General features: G+C 40.4%; 1 protein-coding gene across 1 annotated transcript in view; it reads right to left on the bottom strand.

Moving 5' to 3' along the window:
- nrg3a (neuregulin 3a) overlaps positions 1-19058 on the bottom strand; it is a gene marked incomplete at both ends in the record, with an annotated part of 320736 nt that overhangs the window by 29971 nt on the left and 271707 nt on the right. Inside the window, one exon of the mRNA XM_084561855.1 lies at positions 2620-2643. Within this exon, the coding sequence (XP_084417981.1) occupies positions 2620-2643 (24 nt within the window). The remainder of the gene's footprint in view (positions 1-2619; positions 2644-19058) is intronic.

Genomic DNA, 19058 nt, shown 5'->3' with positions numbered 1-19058 from the left:
TCAAGTGGGTGATCCAGCTTATTTTAAAATGCAGTATGTTTATATGTGATATTTAAATTTTTGATGTCCCATTGTATGTTTGACATCCGTGTTGCTTGTTCTCAGCTGCGTTTTAACCCTGCCATTAAACTTTTACAGCACCGAGTCCAACTTGTGTTGCCCTTTCTGAGATCCTTCACCTGTGCGCACGAAAAGTACATGTTGTGTTTTTTTGCAGCAACATGACCGGTTTATTTGAAAAGAACAGAGTGTACCCCACAAGGGATTTCAAACGTTTTTTTGGAAAAGGGATCTCTGGAAAGACACCAGAGCGATCTCTGCTTCTCACTTTCTAGCTGTCTTTCGTCCCTGCTGTTACTTGTCTCCTTTCTGTTCACTGACATTGAGCAGCCCAGGACTAATATTTTGCAGTCTGGACGCGTCTCCACTTCCTGGGTTGTCAAAGTTAAGCAGGGAGAAATGAAAACTTCTTCTTCCTCCCCTCCACAGGTAAAAGACAACTGAATGACATAAATGTCACAGTTTCTGTTACTGCTGTCGCGACAGTACGCATGTAAAACACATGCAGAGACACAGATGTCCACCTCATCCATCTTGTAGAAACACATCTTAAACCCTCTGGAAGGAAACTGAAAATCAGCAGGGCTTCAGATCCCCCATCCACCCCCCCACTCCGCCCCAAAAAAGCTGCCTGTAACACTTAGCCCTAACATTGATTTACAACCAGGTGGAACATCCTCCAGTCAGAGCTCAGTGATCTCCGATGGAAAAGAAATATTGATGCTCACACGACTGACTGACGAGATACAGTGAAAAATTCTCACATAATATAAATAATTTATTAAGAGAAAGAGGAAGGCAAGATCTGAGAATTCTTCAATATAGTCACAGTTTTATTAAGCTTTGGGAAGGTGGAGAGATCTAAACCTTGGCATACTTCTAATTTGAACCCAATACTCTGTTGGAGGGGGCGCTTCATTCATGTGTATTTTCTTGCACCGTAAATGGTATTTTTCTTCACGCCTAACAAACGGGAACACTGTGACTTTGCTGCAGGCAGTCTGAATGGATTTAGAAACCAGACAGGTTGTAAACAAGACAGAATATTAGCTATAAATGATCTAAATCACCTTCATTTGAAAGCTAAAACGGAAATGGACAAAATGTGAGTGTGATTTTGACACTGTAACATGTATTCGTGATGACATTTGCGTTTTTCTCTCCAGATACGATTGGCTAACCTGTCAGATTCCAAACTGGTGTAGTTTTAGATATGTCCTTTGCTCTTAATCAACAAGTCACTTGGTAAGTGCAAAATATTGTTATCAGTGACTGAAGTTCCTTTTTTTTTCTTTTTTTTCTCAGTAGGAACAGATTCCTAAGTCGCAGACACTGACACACTTGGATCGAGTGTGGGAGGCGGTTATCTATCTGTACGCTGCTTAACACAATGCAGGGAAAGACATTGGCAGGACTAGAGACGTTAGCCAGGCAAAGAAAACGTGGCAGCCTGAACAATGTTGCAGAGGTATAAAAGCTCTCGCTGAATATAAATGGGAAAACCTGCAAGATAGCTCTGTGGAAATGATCGTCTGTCACTGCCAAGCTTGCATAGTCTCAGCAAGTTTCCTGAAATAAGCTTTAGTTCGTTTGACTGCGAATGCGGCGGCTGGGCAGCAAAAAGGAAGTACAGCACTGCTTGTTCTTGTGAAATTTTACTTTGAGAATGTAAAAGTCATGCATAGGAGGGGGCATTTTCCTTGACGAGCCATTGCTTTTCCGACCTGTCTGTGTGAAAGGGCCCAGATTATGCCAAGAGAGTTAGGGGCTCTAGTTAACAACAAGCCTCCATGTCGTTAACTAGCGCCGCTCAGCTGTGATACCCGACACAGTGCCTGCGAGGAGAGCCAAGAACAGGAGAGAGGAGCCTGGCAACGATGAAGCGGAGCCGCTGGCATCCACCCTTCACAGCCTTGTGGGCATGTGCACGGGAAACACACAATCAAAATGAATCTCATCTAACTCACATTAGAAGAAACTAAGGACTCTGGACACGCACTTTTGAACATGTGCCATGCATGTGCACACATGCACACATGGACTAATGAGGAGCGTATTTGGTAACAGTGCCAACATCACAAAAAAACTCCCTCACTGCACCCTGCCCGCCTCTCTGTTCTCACTGTTTCCAAGGAGACTGCAGCACATTGGTATTCTGAAGGGACACTTCATAAGCAATTGTGAGAGAAAGAAAGAGAGATAGCGTGCAAGATGGAAAGAAAGTATAAAGATAGAAATGATGCAGGCAGTAAAGATACAGAAATATGTATGTGTGGAGAGAGGACAGAGATAAAAGCAGTGGATTATATTTCAAAGTAATGCCATGCAGCATGCATGGTTGATGACTATGATTATGGAAATGCACATTAATGTAAATGGAATTTGTATTCCATGAAGGTTTTGTGTTTCTCTGTCAAATGGTGTAGTGTAATAATGCCATTAGACACATCCAAGTGAGCCATTTACTGCATGTTATGTACGCAGTGGAATGTTTATCCAATATGAAACATGTGATGTTACAGTCATGATGCAGATGCAAGAAGAGAAATGCTTTCTTACCCATAAACTCGATGCCCAAGTGATCTGTTGATTGAGATGGCAGGAAGGAGAGAAAAAGAGAGAGAGAGAAAGTACAGTCAATATTAAGATTAGTGCAGTATTGTTTCACATTACTGTATACAGCCAGGTCATCTCTGACTTGGCCTTCCATTCTCTGTCTGTACTTTATTCCACATCACATGGAGTCACAATACACACTTGTTCTATTGTATTTACTGGGACTCTCAGTGATAATAATGTTGTCTCTAACCTTGATCTTACTCAGCTTCGGGAATGTGAACGCTGGCGTTTTTCACTTTTCAAAAAGCTGACATCAGACTCTCCCACAAAAATATCTGAATTTAAATTTGATGACAGTTGTGGGGTTGTTTGCTCATGTTAGAGACCGCTTCCATGCAAATCAGATGTATTTGGGAAAATATGTTTGGGAATGTAATTTCTAACGGTATATGAGTATGCACACATAAACAAACACACACAGAAATCGTGCATTCCCACTGCCTGAATAAATGAGAGAGCTTGAGTACATTCTGCTGTCTAACACATAAGAGGTCAGAGGTCATTTTGGCAACATAAATGACTCCAGGGAAGCCTGGGAGGGAAGCTGTATATATATATATAGACAGTTCATTAGTGAAGTGAACACTAGTGAAAAGGAATGCATTCTGACATAATAGTCCTGAACTAAATCCCCCTTTGTAACTGTTAGTTAAATGAAACAGAGTCAGAAAGGTGGTAATTCAACTGGATGATCATTTTGGAGCATGCAGTTTGTGGATTGAAATGAACACTAGTGTTTCCATTATTTGGCCTAGCCCACTGAGTAATAGGCGGTTCAGGCTTCTGCGTCAAATAGATGCCGTAGCTATGACAGCCCAGATCATACACAGACCCTATGTACACCTCCCCAGAAATGTAACTATGTGCTGCGGCTACACAGACTGCGCAAGCTGTGATTGGTCCACTTGGTAGTAGCAAATATCAGTAAAAGTTTCAGTAACAGTTGTTGAAAGTGAAGCAGGAAGTAGAAACAAAAATTAACCCAACTGGCAAAAAAGACTAGTGTTTGGGTGGCGTTTTTACTGACAGCGCCAGACTAACGAGCGCACAAGAATAAATGACTCGCACTGGGGTAGGTTACCTCCCGTAACCTAATTACGGAGTCTAGTGCCACAATACCCTAAATGAGCCTCAAATGAGGTTTAAGATTGGGTTGTCAAAAAAATAGACACATTATAGTGTCAGTTATAGTTTTGGAAGAGATTGATCAATACAGTTTTGAGAAGATATACACGTTATCTATCAAGAATATATCACATTGTCAGAATCATTTCAAGAGAAGAGGTACAAAATATTTTATTCCAACTTTATGGGCAATAGTGTAGTACAATTGACCATTTTAGTGCAACATAGTGCCACTCCACTGAGAGGTAAAAGACATTTCAGGTTAGAAATAGTTTTATTCTGCCGCTCATATTGAATTTTACTTTTCATTACTCTTGTTTACCATGGTTTGTATAGCCTATTTTGAAGCTATATGGTGACCTTCTGCCTTTAAAGTATTTCTTGCTCCGCTGAAAAAACGAACAAACACAATAGCTCAGTTAAAATGCAGCTGTGATTTCAAGACACACTCTTTTCAACAGTGGATTACAGGAGCTTTTACTGGACTGGAAATATCCCCTCGCACTGACTGGTAGGAAATATTGTAGAGGAAGTGCTGATGTCTGTAGTGTCTGATGGCTGTTACCGCATTGACAGTGACTTTATCTCCTGAGTAGCCCTGCCCTACGTCTTAGTGAGGGTGAGCTGGTCTTTCTAATGCGAAAAGCTCTGTCCAATCTGCCCCCAATCTTATCGGCACATGTTAGCACAGATGTAAGCGGATCATTTTTCACTTTACCAATGACCCAGAGACCTCTCACCGGTGCCTTCGTGATTTCTCCTTTCAGAAACGCCTGTGATGTGGGACAGGAGGAGGTGGACAAGATAAAATGTACCAAGAAAGCTTTTCAGAATATATTCAGCCAAATACTTGCCAACTATCTTTAATTCTTAGTTGAAAGAACCCTAACCCTTTTTTCCCCCAAAAAATTTCAATCCTTTATCTTCATTTGCACTTTGGCGAAGAGTTTTTATTTAGAACAAGTAGTAAGAGCATGTGGATATATATTTTAAGGCTTTATGATGTTACTAACCCCCAGAAAGCCAAAAGAAGATGACACTGTGATCTGTTCTGTGAAATTCTGCAGTTTTTCAGCCCTTTGGGTAGAGCTATAAGCGCTGCTGCTTCCAGGGTTGGAAACTCAATTTCCCATGGAGCTCAATGAGTAGAGCCTGGCACTAAAGCTGCCAAGGTTAGGGATTTCATTTTCAGTATAGCTCGGTGGGTAGAGTATATATCAGCACCAGCACTGTCAGGATATGAGCCCCAGTTCCCATTGGGGCCACCTATACTCAAGATGTATGCACTCCCGTTACTGTAAACCACTTTAGACTGAAGGATCCACAAAGTGTCATGTGTTAAATATGCTCGGTGGAAACTGAACCAGCAGAGAACCACCGGAGATGCTACATCTGAATCCAAAACTCTCACAGCAGTGTTTACTCATTGCGGGGTTTACCAGAGAGAGGCACAAAATGAGCAACTCAACAATGGTAGTACAACATGTCGAGGTGATGAGATATTAGCAATTCAAAATAGGGAAATGAATATACAAAAGACATGCAGAATATTTGACATCATAAAACATGAAGTCTTTTGAATACTCAGTGTAAACATCACGTCAAAGCAGCTGAAATCAAGAGGCGGAACTTGCTGATACAGAATATGTGTGATTGATTAACACTGATGCCTTCACATGTAACCAGTATTTTTGTGTTTTGCTGATTGAGCTATACAGAGCTAGATTATATAGCTTTGGACACTTAAATCTATAATAGATTAATGTACGTAAAAGCTCAAACAGCTATAAGTATAGTATAATTAATATAAATACTATAATAGTACAGGAAATATTTGATAAATATTCAAATAAAGCCAAAGCGGCTGCTAAACCCTAATTATCAAGACTTTGTTTAAAATGAATGTTCAAATAAAATTAATTATACAGTCATGTATAGAATTTATTCCAGTCCAGTGATGTCAAAAATATTGTACATCGCTGGTGTTCAATGAAGCATAAATGGACTGTAAATGCCACTGCAACAAGCTCTAAATTTGTTTTAATTTGCAACCTTCCTGTGAAATGAATCAGCGGGCTGAGTAAATCAATGTAGCATGTTACAAGGAAGACAGTATTCCCTAGTCCGTGTGTTTGCAGCCTGATGTGGAGGAGGGAGTGGGTGGCAGGGTTAGTCTGTAGCGCGTCGCCCTACTTTCCCTCCCTGTGGACCCACATATGTTGATGGGATTGGCTGGATGTCTGTGTGCACGTGTGCTTCCACCTCTGGAGCGTGCCTCGCAGTGGAAGCGAGATTAGCTGACCTCCACTGGGACACACACCCTGCTGCTTTACAGACTACACTCAAAAAATGAACACTATCATGTTTTGCCATGGATATGAGTTTGGAATTAGTGCAGTATATTTGATGTTTGATGTGTATAATTGCCTATAAGGATGAACTGTTGTGTTTTCCGTGGCTTTAGAAGGTGTCTTCCATATCTTTATAGGAAGCAGAGCCATGTGTCTACTCTAACCCAGAACAGATGCACATTACATTTCAAGGCACAGTTGTTTGCAATCTGCAATCTCACCACTAGATGCCACTAAATCCTGCACATTGGACCTTTAACAATAGATAGGCTCTGTGTGTTTTATTAAATAATCAGGAACTAATATAAGTTCCTTGGTTAATAAGGAACATGACAGAAGAGTACATGAACTAGACCTACACAAAAAGCATTCAGAAAGCATAATTTGTTCCTGACTGAAACAGGATGGATTAAGCACAGTAAGGCTATCTATTCTTCTCTTGTAAAAGCTGTGACCATGGTTAGGGGTTGCTTCTATAAAAATGAATAAATAATCAGATGTAACCAGATTTGATCAAAGCAGTGAAAGTGAGTGAAAAGAAAGAGTTGGCAGCCTTTTAATGAAATGAAGGGAAAAAAACTAAATGAACCCTTTCAGAGTTAATAATCATCTTCTGATGAATGCCGATGAAAAGCTCTAATGCTGTCTGACGGAATAGTCATCAAAACAGTTTATTGCAGTTTTAATTGGCAGACAGAGGTTGGTATCTATTGGACTCCCTTACATTAGTTCATGTGTTATCCATAGATAAGGAAAATGTCAGTCATTTTCAGCTACTTACAGGACATACTTTTAGTGACAGCAATTTTGTCTTGCAGTCAGTAGATTCAGCATCTAACCATTTCTGCTCTCTTTACCATACATGCATGCTAATGAAGTAAAAAAATCTTTCTCCTAAACTAAATCTCTTATCTTGTTACTGTTTCCAACAGACAATGCTTGTGTTTCAGTGTCTCCAAGTGCACTGCGGCCTTTGTCTCTTTCACTTCCCTCAGTCAGATAAAAAAAATGATTTATTCTGCAGATGGGCTTGAGGGAGCGATTGCATCACATTCACATCACAGACTGACTGATAGCTTCGCTCTCCATGTGTGCAGAACACAGAATACGCTACATGCGATTTCCAATTAGTGCTGGGCACTCTTTAGAGAGCAGGAAATAAAATGATATTGTGACAGATGGCAGCTATGGAGGAGTAGAGGGAAACTAAATGATGGCACTGCGTTGTCCACTGCTCAGCGCTGATGAAATTCAGTATGGATAAGTCACACAATCATGTGATGCAAAAGAAGGTCCGGGTTTCTCACTCTGGGACTCTCTTGCTCAATCAGTTGTTATTTACTGGATTTATCAGCTTCTGGTGCCATGACGTAAATGAAATTGGTAACATTGGCCTACTGACAAAGCCTCAATAAGTGCTGATTGAAAAAAAAAAAAATGTCCTTAGATTCTCATGCTACTTGCCCAACATTTTCACACAACAGATAATTTGCAAAACAGCGGCGGATATGAAACTAATAGCATTCAGCCTCAAAGTGCTTAACTGTTTTTCAAGCTGCTCTCCAACATTTTTAACAGGTCATGTGTGCGCCCTGAACTGAGCGGAAGCTTCCTGCGGCACGCTATAGCCCGACAGATTTGTGGCTATGAGTTGAGCAGAGATGTGTGTTTAAAAATCCCCATAAAAACAATTTGTTTGCTGAATGTCAGTCTCAGTCATTGCTGAATCTGAATGTCATCTTTCACTGACCTGTTTCATCATTTCATCATTTGTTCTCGATCCCTCGTAGCCCTCTTTTGTTTTGTTTTTTTGGTTTTTTTTTTGCCCATGGCAGTTGCTATGGCAACGAGGTATCAGTATCTCCTAACCTGACAGAAAGTCTTTCATCCGAGCTGTCTGCTGCTCTGCATCCATAAATCTGAGTGGTCCAAACAAGAGGCCCGGGGAGGATGATCTGCTTATGGCTTACTTTACTTCTTAAAACCCACTCAGAGTAAACACTGCAGGAATGAGCTATGAAACTACTAACAGGCTCGGGAGTCATGTTTGTGGCACAGAATTATATAATTTGAATTATCAGCAAAACTGCCTTTAACTGTTTTTAGCTCACTGATTATTTATGTGTTCATGTAGCAACAGGCAGCTGTTTCAATTACCAAAGCTGTTTGACTTGTGCTCATCACAACACAGCATACAGAAAATATATAGCTGGTGAAGAAAGATGAAGATTAGTGAAATTTATTTTTGGTCAATAACCGGTCGAGGAATAGTATGGTGCACAGTAACATAAAAGGCTGGGTAGGAAAGGACTATGCAAGATGCAGTACAGCAAGTTGGACAGATATAATGAGCCAATTTAAGCCGCAGTGCCAGGAACATATTGTATTATATAGATCTTAAGAGAATGGAATAAAAAACAGGAAACAAAGCTTTTATTTGTTTGACTCAGTTCTTATTGAAACTGCTTTTGCTGGACACGTCCCTACTGTTTTGTTATAAACGTCTTCATTTTGAAAGTCTCCGTCTCCCTCTCCCTCTCTCAGTCTGTTAGTGTAAAAGCCTCCCTCCATCAGTGTGCTAAGATAGAGAAAATGACAGCTTCGCAGGTCTAGTGTTAACCACACAATTCTTCACACCCTGCCAACCATCACACTAACCCAAATTGTCATCTATATATGCAAATGCTTCTCACACGCCCCTGAGCTCACACTTACATGCACAAAAACATACATACAACAAAGTAAAGCAAACAAAAGGGGGAGCATAAGCCTGCTGTTGAGCCAATAAACATTCATCTAAAACAGTAATCACAGAAACAAGGTTGTTTAACAGTTAATTCAAATTAAACCAAAATGCTAAAACGTTGTGTGAGAAAAACATGAGGGAAATAGAAATAAAGGCTTGAATTTAGAAGGACGCCCTTTACTTTTTTCCTCTAAAAAATAAAGTTTATAATCTACGTCAAAAAACAAAACAAAACACCACCACTATAATTATTATGACCACCTTCCTAATATTGTGTGGGTCTCCCTTGTTCCTCCAAAACAGTTGTGACTCATCAGAGAATGGACATGGGCCTTCTGAGGGTGTCCTGTGGTGTCTGGAAACAGAATGTTGTTAGTGGGGGCCTTTGGGTCCTATGGGTTGAGGGGAGGGGCCTCTGTGGATCATCCCACAGATACTTGATCAGTTTGGGATCTAGTGAATTTGGAGGCCAGGTCAACACCTTGTGCTGTTCTTCATGTTTTATTTTGTGTCAGGCTGCATCTTGCCGAGGATGGCTGCTGCCATCAAGGAGTGTCATTGCTATGGGGTGGGGGTGTCTGGTCTGGTCTAGGTGGGTGCTACATGTCTAAGTAACATCCACATGAATGCCAGTCATATATCTGTCATATATTATCTCTTGTTGTCATGACAACAAATGAACTTTAGTACTTTACAAAAAGCTTATCACTTTATTCCTGGTTTAAAATAAACTAACCCTCAGCACTATGGGACATACATTTATTAATTTTTTTAAAATGGATTTTTCCTAAATATATAAATACCACATGTCGATGGAATACTCTTTACTTTCAAAGTAAAGGACACATTTTCACAATTAAACAATAAAAGCACGGATTTTATATTACTGCCTTGAGTCACTGTTGCATATGTCAACACCATGAAATAGAGGGTTTAAACTAATAAACTAAAACTAAAATATAAATGAAAGAAGGAAACCCGCTGTAAGTAAACTAAAAAACTGTGCACAAAATCTTAAGTACTGAAATATTAACATGTTGAGAAGCATCACTTTTTCATTTCACTTCATTTACGTCCTTAAACACCCACGGCCTTGCATTATTTGACCGTCTATTCACATTCTCAAGGTGGGTGTTCATAGCATTAGGCATCAGAAAATGCACATAAAAACACAACAGCTCGCCGTCCTTGTGTTTTTGTGCTTTGCTGAAGGAACTGCCGTCCTAATCATTTGACAGTGACCTCCCTCATTTCCTGCCCTGTGCACAGCATTAAAACAAAGTGACACTAAACGAATAAGAACCATACTTGTAACCAGCTTTGACTTTGTTTGGGGTTATTGGATTCAAATGATTTACATTGTCAAACTGGTTGACTGAGCCTCTTAGAGCTGCACAAGGACACATTTGTGATGTTTCTGAAAAGCCTTAAAGGTAGATTCATAAATGTGTTTCTGAAAGCAGGGCCCAAATAAAACAGTTAAATAATGGCGTTTAAGCTAAAACTGTAGGACTGGGAGGGGATTCTGTATTATTTGGACATGCAGTAACTGGCCCAAGCTGTGAAGGCCGCCGCATATCATCTGTGCTGTTCAAAAGCAAGAAAAATGAAGAAATAAATAGTCTGTGACAACTTCTGAGTCACCGTGGGAACGCCTACAGGGAGCTGTCAATCATCATCAGGGTCGCATCACTGAGAACACGTCTTCCTCTCTGGCCCTTAGGCAGCAATGTACACATGCACACACACACACACACACATATTACATTTGTCACCTTTTTTTTATGGTTCCATCTCTTACTCTTGTTCATCATCAATTCATAGTATTTACAGTGTTCCTGGAGTTATTTTGTGAGTCGATGCAATTTATCTTTTTGACACACCCACTTTTCCTCATAGTCTCCTTTAACATGTGCCTCTTCCACAATTTCTTCCCAAAAAGACTGAAAAATATCCACAAAACAGGTGTCAACTTGTTGCATTCAGTTGCGAGCAAAAGGAGTAGGTGGAGGGTGTAAAGAGGCTTGGTTGTGGCAGAGTAAGAGACGACTAAAAGCAAGAGTTTTTAAGCTTTGGACTGGGATCTGTTATTCAAAGAGTACAGTGTAATGTGAACTCATTCTGGTCCATTGAGGCTCATGAAGAGGCAAAAGATTTCGAGTTTTCTGCCTGGATTTCTGCGAAAATGTGTTTGGTTTTATGCTTGAACAGAATTCTCCTACCAAACATTGATCAAGCGAGAGTATTGGACTCCTGGCTCAATGGGTGAGGTACATTCAATAAAGGATGCAAAGGAGAGTCTGCAGAGCTGAGATTAGAGCTCAGATCCTGTTATTCTCAGCAGTGTCAAGTTCAAACTAATTATTTAAAAAGCTGTAACCGACCTCTTCTTGCACCCTCTTCGTTGCTGAGCAGGTTTTCAGGTTTGACCTACTACAACTTCCGAAACAAATCTCAAAGTCATGAGGGTACCTCTGAGCTTTGTGTGTTCTGTTTTCAAATGCCTTTGTAGGGAAATTCGAATGTTGTTCTGATTTCATCTGCTTCCAGGGAAATGAAAACGATCTGTCAGAGAGATTAATTTCATTTTGATATGATATTTTATGCACATTAGTCTCCGTGTAAATGGACGCTCCCTCATTATGCAGTAATTCATCATTATTACATGTCACATAGACAGAGAAGTCAGATTAACTACTGTTTCTGTAAAATGTATTCAGAGAGCTTTATAATGATGGTAACAAAACAAATGTGATAATGGTTTGAACTCCAGTAAAATGAACATCCTTAAAGGTATCAGGTCTGCAGCAATGCAAAGAAGAAACTTAAGGGAAGCCAGTAGACGTAGCAGTGCAAGGTCAGTAAGTGAACCACTGATGCCTCTGAGGAAACCAGCAGGAGGAAGAGAGACGAAGAGGAGGGTGGCTCGCTGGCAGGCTTTGCAAGGATGAATGACTAAGAGAGAAGGAGGGGGAGGAGGGGAAGACTAAGCCGTTTCCAAAAGCAATGAAATAAAGGAGGAGGCAGAACATGTCAAAAGAGACTTTGGGTAGTTCTGGTAAGTGATAAGGAGAGTTTTATTTTTAAGGGTATGGAGGAGTGACAGAGTGAGGAAGGGAGAGGAGATGAGTGGAAAGAGAGTGGGATGGAGACAGACAGAGGGCAGACCATGATTCAGCAGGGCAGGCCACATGTCATGTACTTAAGTCAGATACAGTTCGTGACTGTCATCATCCCTCTCTCATTCTGTCTATCCTCTCTTTCACTCCCTATTTCATTACCCAGAATAAAGTCCAAATGCCAGATAAATAACCGATTCCATGTCTCTCAATGTGGACTGAGAAATGCTGATCCTCCCTGTGAGAGAGGCATCTTATATGTGGAGAGGATGAATTAGAGGGTAAAGGTGTAGGAGGAGAAGTTAGAAACGAGTTTGTTTTTTTTTGTTCCTTGAAATTTTCCACAGGGTAGCTCTTTTCTCATCTCATAAATTAATCTCTCACCTCTGATTTTTTCCAACTATTCAAGTAAATGTGTTGTTGTGCTCAAGGATAAATGGAACATCGAGTGCAAAGACTCTAACACACCAAGCCGACGGTCGGCCACTGGCCAGCGTCAAGCCGTCGGTGAGCATCGTCAGTGGCCCTTGTCATTTGGGAGTGCCACCCTGCCTGCAACAAGTCAGTCACAGAAGTCACTCTGATTGTCACCAAATTTACCAAAACACCGACGGTCAAATTGCACACACAGAGGGCTCTACTTCCTAAGGAAGCTCATGTCTTTCAATGTTTGCAGAAAGTTGCTGGAGATTTTCTAACAGTCTGTTGTTGCAAGCATCCTGTACTTTGCTGTGGTTTGTTGGGGGAGCAGCAGAAGGATCGACAAATTGAATAGAGAGGCTGGTCATTTGTCTCAGTGAGAGACATGAGGACACTGGACAAACTGCTTACACCAGACTATAGAGGGGCAGTGGAGCTCATTCTCCAACAGACTGATCTTTAATCTTGTTTTATTTTTATCTTTCTTTTTACTTGTGGTTCTCAAGAGAGTTTTTTTTTTTATGTGCAACTAAGCTACTATGACCAAGCAATTTCCCTCATGGATCAATAAAGTCTAAGTCTTCCTGTTTCCCCCTTTGAATGACAAATACAAATTACTGCCACCTACTGGTAAGACGAGTTTAATCCTTTAACACTGTTGGCTGTGTTCTCTGCTGTACGTTCAAATGCAGACACAGGCTACCTTGTTTCGTAGTTCTTTTATGTCATTTTGGTGTGTCTATACCTTTAAAATCAAATCAATCTGATTCACATGGCAAACTTCATATTAATTGGACCTAGCAAACTGGTATTACAGAAATACAACATATACAAATGGATACCACGTACCAACTGCTACTAAACTAAACTGCTAAACAGTTGAACAAAAACATGGTGTGAAAAATAACACTATATATTTACAATAATACTACAAGTTTATAACTTTTATAACTTAAATTGAGCAATGCCTTTACCCCACTGCTTAAAAGCCACAGTGAGAAATGTAGCAAATTCAGTCTTCTATGGAGACCCAAATATTTACCTTTGGCCCTGAATCCCAAACTAAATCACCAGCTTCAGCTCCCCATTAGTGGTGCAACACTGTACGTGTGACACCTCCAACCGTTCTCCACCATGTGCTCTTATCTTATAATGATAATGCGTATATATATATATATACTGTGCATTTATCCTTGATCTCAGTCTTTGTTTAGTAAGTTTGAGTCTTTTATGGCGACCGTCAACTCATTATTTTTTCGGGTCAACAAACAAGATGTGGAGACGGTGCGAGAAAGGAGGGCAAGGAAAGGTAATCTGAGGATAGCTGGAGTTATTTTTATTTCTGCCAGCTATAAAGGACCAGTGTTCGTATTATTGCAGAGCGGTTTAATATATCCACATGACCTGCTCACCGATCCTTGATCAGTTCTCTTGTTCTTGGCAGTGTATTGACTACACGGCCTTGGCGAGGCACTAGGAGAGGCAAAAACCATGCAGCAGATCTCAATGTACCTGCACATTTGTCTTTATACAGAGATAGAACATACAGAACACGATGTGATGAGATCAGCCTAATAAGGGAGAAAGGAAGGGAGGATATAAGACTTGTGGTTGTGGACATGCACTGTTTGCGCAAAAGGGTCATCATCGACTCTGATGACACTGATGTTATCGGTACACATTTTATATTCCCATGCAAGAATATAAAGTTCTTAACAAGCCAGGGAGTTTTGTAGAAGCAAATAAACCACGACATAAAATGAAAATACTGACCATTCTACAATGTAATAATATGGTATAGTAAGGACTTAAAAAGACACAGTGTATAGATATAGTCAGAAATACTGGTCTGTTCTTCTACATTTATTCATAGCCTTAATCAATATATTTATATCTGTGCGGCTTTTATGTGAGCATTCCTTCTATTTTGCATTAAATCAATCAAAACCAAACACTACTTGTTTGTTCATATTCCAAAATTCTAACAAAAAAAAAATCAATAAGATGCATGAAACTTATACTTATTAAAATCCATAAGAGGCTGCACAATATAAATACTATTTGAGGCTCAGCATTCTTTTATTCTCTCTTTAATAACTGAAAAGAGTGATGCGATTGGTCTCAGGGTTTTAATGATTCTCGATACATAATTCAAGCCGCCTCACGCCAGTAAAGATACTTCTGTGATCCACAACTGCACTTAGTAATAATTTGCGCTATTGATGAATCACTAAATTTAGAGAGAAAATATGTATCAATGGGCAGTGAGAAGCAATCAAGGATTGTGACTGTGTGTACAGAAAGAGAGACAGACTAAATCATTAGGACAAATGGACTCTCCCACTGACAGAAAATGACACTGTGTTCAGTTGTCAACTAGTAAAGCTTTATAAAATAGAACATTAAAAAGCCATTTGGACAGGCCAATTTCAAGTCATTTTGTTCTACTATCCATGTCCCTTCACAGCACGTTCTCCACCTGCATTCATGGAAAACTGTCACAATCATTTAACTCTCTGTGGATGGTGGGGGGGCTGGCATTAGATGAGACAGTTACTTCAATAGCCATGCGCTTATACACACACTCACCTATACCTTCCTGTTAATGTTAATAAAAGAAGTAATTAAACATTAAAGTACTTTTGAGGCCTTATCACATTTATACACAATGTATACGGGGAATTCTATCAGTAGTAAAAATGAGACCGTCTAGTTTGAATCATTCGGTCTTCCTTTAAAGTGCAGAGTGCAGGTAATTATATTTACTGTTGAACCATGGCGAAGAAGGCCCTGTAACTTAAGTACTTACTTTAACCTAAACCATCATCTCGCCCTAATGCTAAGTTGTTTTTTCTTTTAAATATACCTTGATAGGATATTTTTTTCAGGTTTGTATTGCTCTTAACATCTCAGCCGCTCAAAAGCTCCCTCTTTAGATCCTATTAACAGTAATTGCAGATGACTTTGGTCTTGTCAAGATATCTGGCACGACTTTGAAGCTGGCGTCAAAAGGAATTTGCCTTAACCTGCTATTAAAGTGTTATTTTGACAGCCCTCATTATCAACCATGATGTTTTAACATGCTTTATCACAAACTGGGGAACCCTAATCTGTACAGTTGTTTAGGTTGGATGACTTATTGTGAACAATATTCAGCTATTTATACAGTTTCTGGAGCTTAAAACTGGAGTAAGACACATTTTCCTGCCAAAGTCAATGACATGATGCTATGGAGTAAGTACTGGTATTAAGGTTTGGTAGTACAAATAAAAAGTCTTACTAACTCAGACATGTGCTTGTTGTCATGGCATTCCATTCATTCACATGTGGCTGAAAATCTAAATTCAATCTAAATCATTTTTATAAAAGCTTACAATAGTAAGCAGTAGTGAATGTATTTTTTAACCATGCCAATGCCTGTCCTTTCATCTTGTATATTTTTCTTGCGTTTCTCCTCATGTCTTCAGTGGGAGGAACTAGAAAATATGCAAATGATAGAAAGTTGGCTATTATTAAAGGAACTGGCATTTACCACGGGTCTCTTCCACAGAGTTAAAGAACCAACTGGGGGTGCTCCTGAGCAAGCTCAACACAAAGCCTCAGCCCACAACACCCTAGCCTCAAAAACACTAAACTATGGCTGGTGCAGAGACAAGCTTCAGGCAGTGTTTTATTACTACATAAAAATAGAAATAAAGGACACCAGTTTAGAACAACAAAAAAAAAATTAAAAATGCAGAGAAGACAAAGAATTGACAGACAGACAGACAGACAGACAGACAGACAGACAGACAGACAAAGCAAGTAAGCATTTGCCACTCTTGCCCAGTTATTAATGACCTGCGACTGGAGGGTTGGTGCCAGCAGCGAGGGTACCAGCCTGCTCTGCTCTGCTCTAGGAGAATCTTCAGCCCATTGTCGTATTATTCACTAAGCACCAGCTGACAAGACCCATGCTTCATTATAAAGCAGGGTCTTCCAGTCTAACAAAATCCAAATGTGGGTACAGCCAAAACTGCTCAATGGGAAACTGGACAGTTAATGAAATAAAATCAGTATAGGATGGAATAAATCACCGTTTTTAATACTCAGCGCAACACATTTTCTATTAAATTGTGTAAATATTTACAGAAAACTGCTGCAATTGATTCAGATTTCAGTCCTCCTCTCCCTCTCTCCATTTTCCTGATTGCCTCCTATCTCTGTCCATAGCAGTAGATGGGCGGAAGGTAAATTGGCCTCAGCAATCAGTATCCATTAAGCTCCACTGCAATAGTCGATTTTGCATTTGCCACAGAGTTCACCCGCAGAGAGAGGAATATAATCTCAGAGGACAATAAAGCTTCATGTGTTTTTTGGCCGTTTAAAGAGAGATGAATGCAGAATGGATTTCTGCCATTGTAGGCAGAGATAAATGTGGAGAGAATCGGCTATTATGAACTCTGCTAATACTAGACATGAAGCACTGCTCATGTGATTAAATTTGATCAGTCTATAGACTCAAGTACAAATCCAATACTTTTAGGCCTGTCATCCTTTCACTATTCTAAATTCAGTCCAAGCACTTGAAATAATTGTGTGTAATGACATGGACGCAGAGACGATAGAAATACACACAGGAATGGGAGGGGGGGGGCATGTGCAGTTAGCAGCACACTGTGAGTAAGTGTATAATCTACTCTTCACCTTCACCAGCTGCAGCACACTGAAATAGCAGCCATGGTAATCCTGTTCTGTGATACGTCTGCGGTTCTTGAATGCAGTTAAACAGGCGGTAGGCTGTAATGTTCTGTGCGGCTTCTGTGAACCTGGTGGAGACCGAGCATTAATCAAGATGCAAGTGAGCCAGGAGTGGCCCGGGTGGTCAATGAGACACACCTGCAGATCATTAACCTCTGCCTATATGTGTGTGTTTCAACAGGAACTGACAGGAGATGGGTATTAGTAGGAAACTGCCAGCACCCTGCTGTGCACCTGGAACCTGACAGGCAGAGCAAATGACACTGCCACGTTCATCCCCGAATGACTAACTTCATTGAGTCTGTGGACAGGCGGACCCCCCACCCCACCCCCACCCCACCCACACCCCCCACAAAATACCAGTGTTGTGTAGAAGACACAATATTTTCAATGTGGAAGTGAAATGATAAACACATGTTGGGCATATGAAATCTCCATTGGCAACAGCCCTGCGTCACCTTGTCTCTCAGCAAGGAGGTCACTTTGTTATGCGGCAAGCAGCGCCATCAGACAGTTTGTGAATCTTGGCAAGCTCGGCACTAGGACAGAGCTTTCCAGAGAATTTACTGTCACCATCTGAGAATGTTTTTTATCCATACTGTTTTCTTGTTTTCTCTTTTTCCTCGTCAGCCGAGAACCAAAACATGAACAATGTCATCCTGCTTTGATCAATGACAGAGTATTTGTGTGGTAACCCAGTCGTCAGAAATGTTAACGATTTAGGGCAATGATTTTTTGCAATCTACTTAGACAGTGTCAAAGTCAATAGAGCCTTTGCAGCTGAAAAAGCAAACCTTTAAGGCGCGTTTACACTGAACAACAAAAGCTACAATTTTGTCAGCGTTTCCAACGACCCCAAGTTGCCTTGGAGTGTTTCTCCAGCTTGGTGACGTCACTGACCCGGCTGGCCTACAGCAGATGGGCCCCCCAATATGATCCGGGTTCTGATCAAGGTTTCTTCCCGTTACAAGAGTTTTTCTTGCCACCGCCGCCTTAGTACTTGCTCTGGGAGTTTCAGGCTTGGTTATGCAAAGCATCCTGAGACTATTTGTATTGTTATTGTCGCTGTATTAATAAAATTGAATTGACAAGGTTTTGTGGAACAGGTGAAGCAAATACACATAATTGGTTGATGCATCACTGCATCGATAGAACGACAACAAAAGTTGATATGTGGGGTGTCGGCTTCTTGCTACATATTCTATTACATTATTGGTGCTGCCATTGAAATTGTATTGTCGCTCCATTAGGGTCCAGATTAAGATTTGTCAGAAACAGCTACCATGTCCCTTTGCCTTTAGCTGTGTGAACCACACTGTTTTTCTCTCCACTGTCTCACGATCTCCTACCTTTTCTCTAGAGTATATTTATGTGTCTGCTGAGTTGCTCTTGGTCTCTGACGGGACTGAGGGTGAAGTAAGTGGAGCCCTGCTGAGGAGCTACAGGACCCCCTCTATGAGTCACGATATTGTGAACTGCACTGTGACTTGTTTCATCAGGAAAAGCACAGGTGCAACTAACAATAATAATAGCACACAGGTGTCCTGAAAAGTTATTCTAGGGAGCCAGCACAGTAGGGGAGAGTTGCCATAATAGTAACATTTATCACTTTTCACTCTTGTACTCTCCCTTTTTTAAATACCTGTATATGCAATGTTTTCATGCAGTCATAAATCACTTACTGAGCGTAAGATGTTCATTAGAGAAACAAGTCGTGAGACATTAAGTAAAGATATTATAACATACTATAGAGAATACAATGATTTTAAAATACAGTCATTAGTGAATCTGATTGACCAGAGTTATAAAAATACTATACATTTATATAGACATCTGACTGAAAACATAGTATTAGTCAATGCAAATTGTTTTGGGGAG

Source organism: Chelon labrosus (genome assembly GCF_963514085.1).
Source record: "Chelon labrosus genome assembly, chromosome: 15".
Lineage (NCBI taxonomy): Eukaryota > Metazoa > Chordata > Actinopteri > Mugiliformes > Mugilidae > Chelon > Chelon labrosus.
This window is presented reverse-complemented; position numbering and strand designations above follow the sequence as displayed.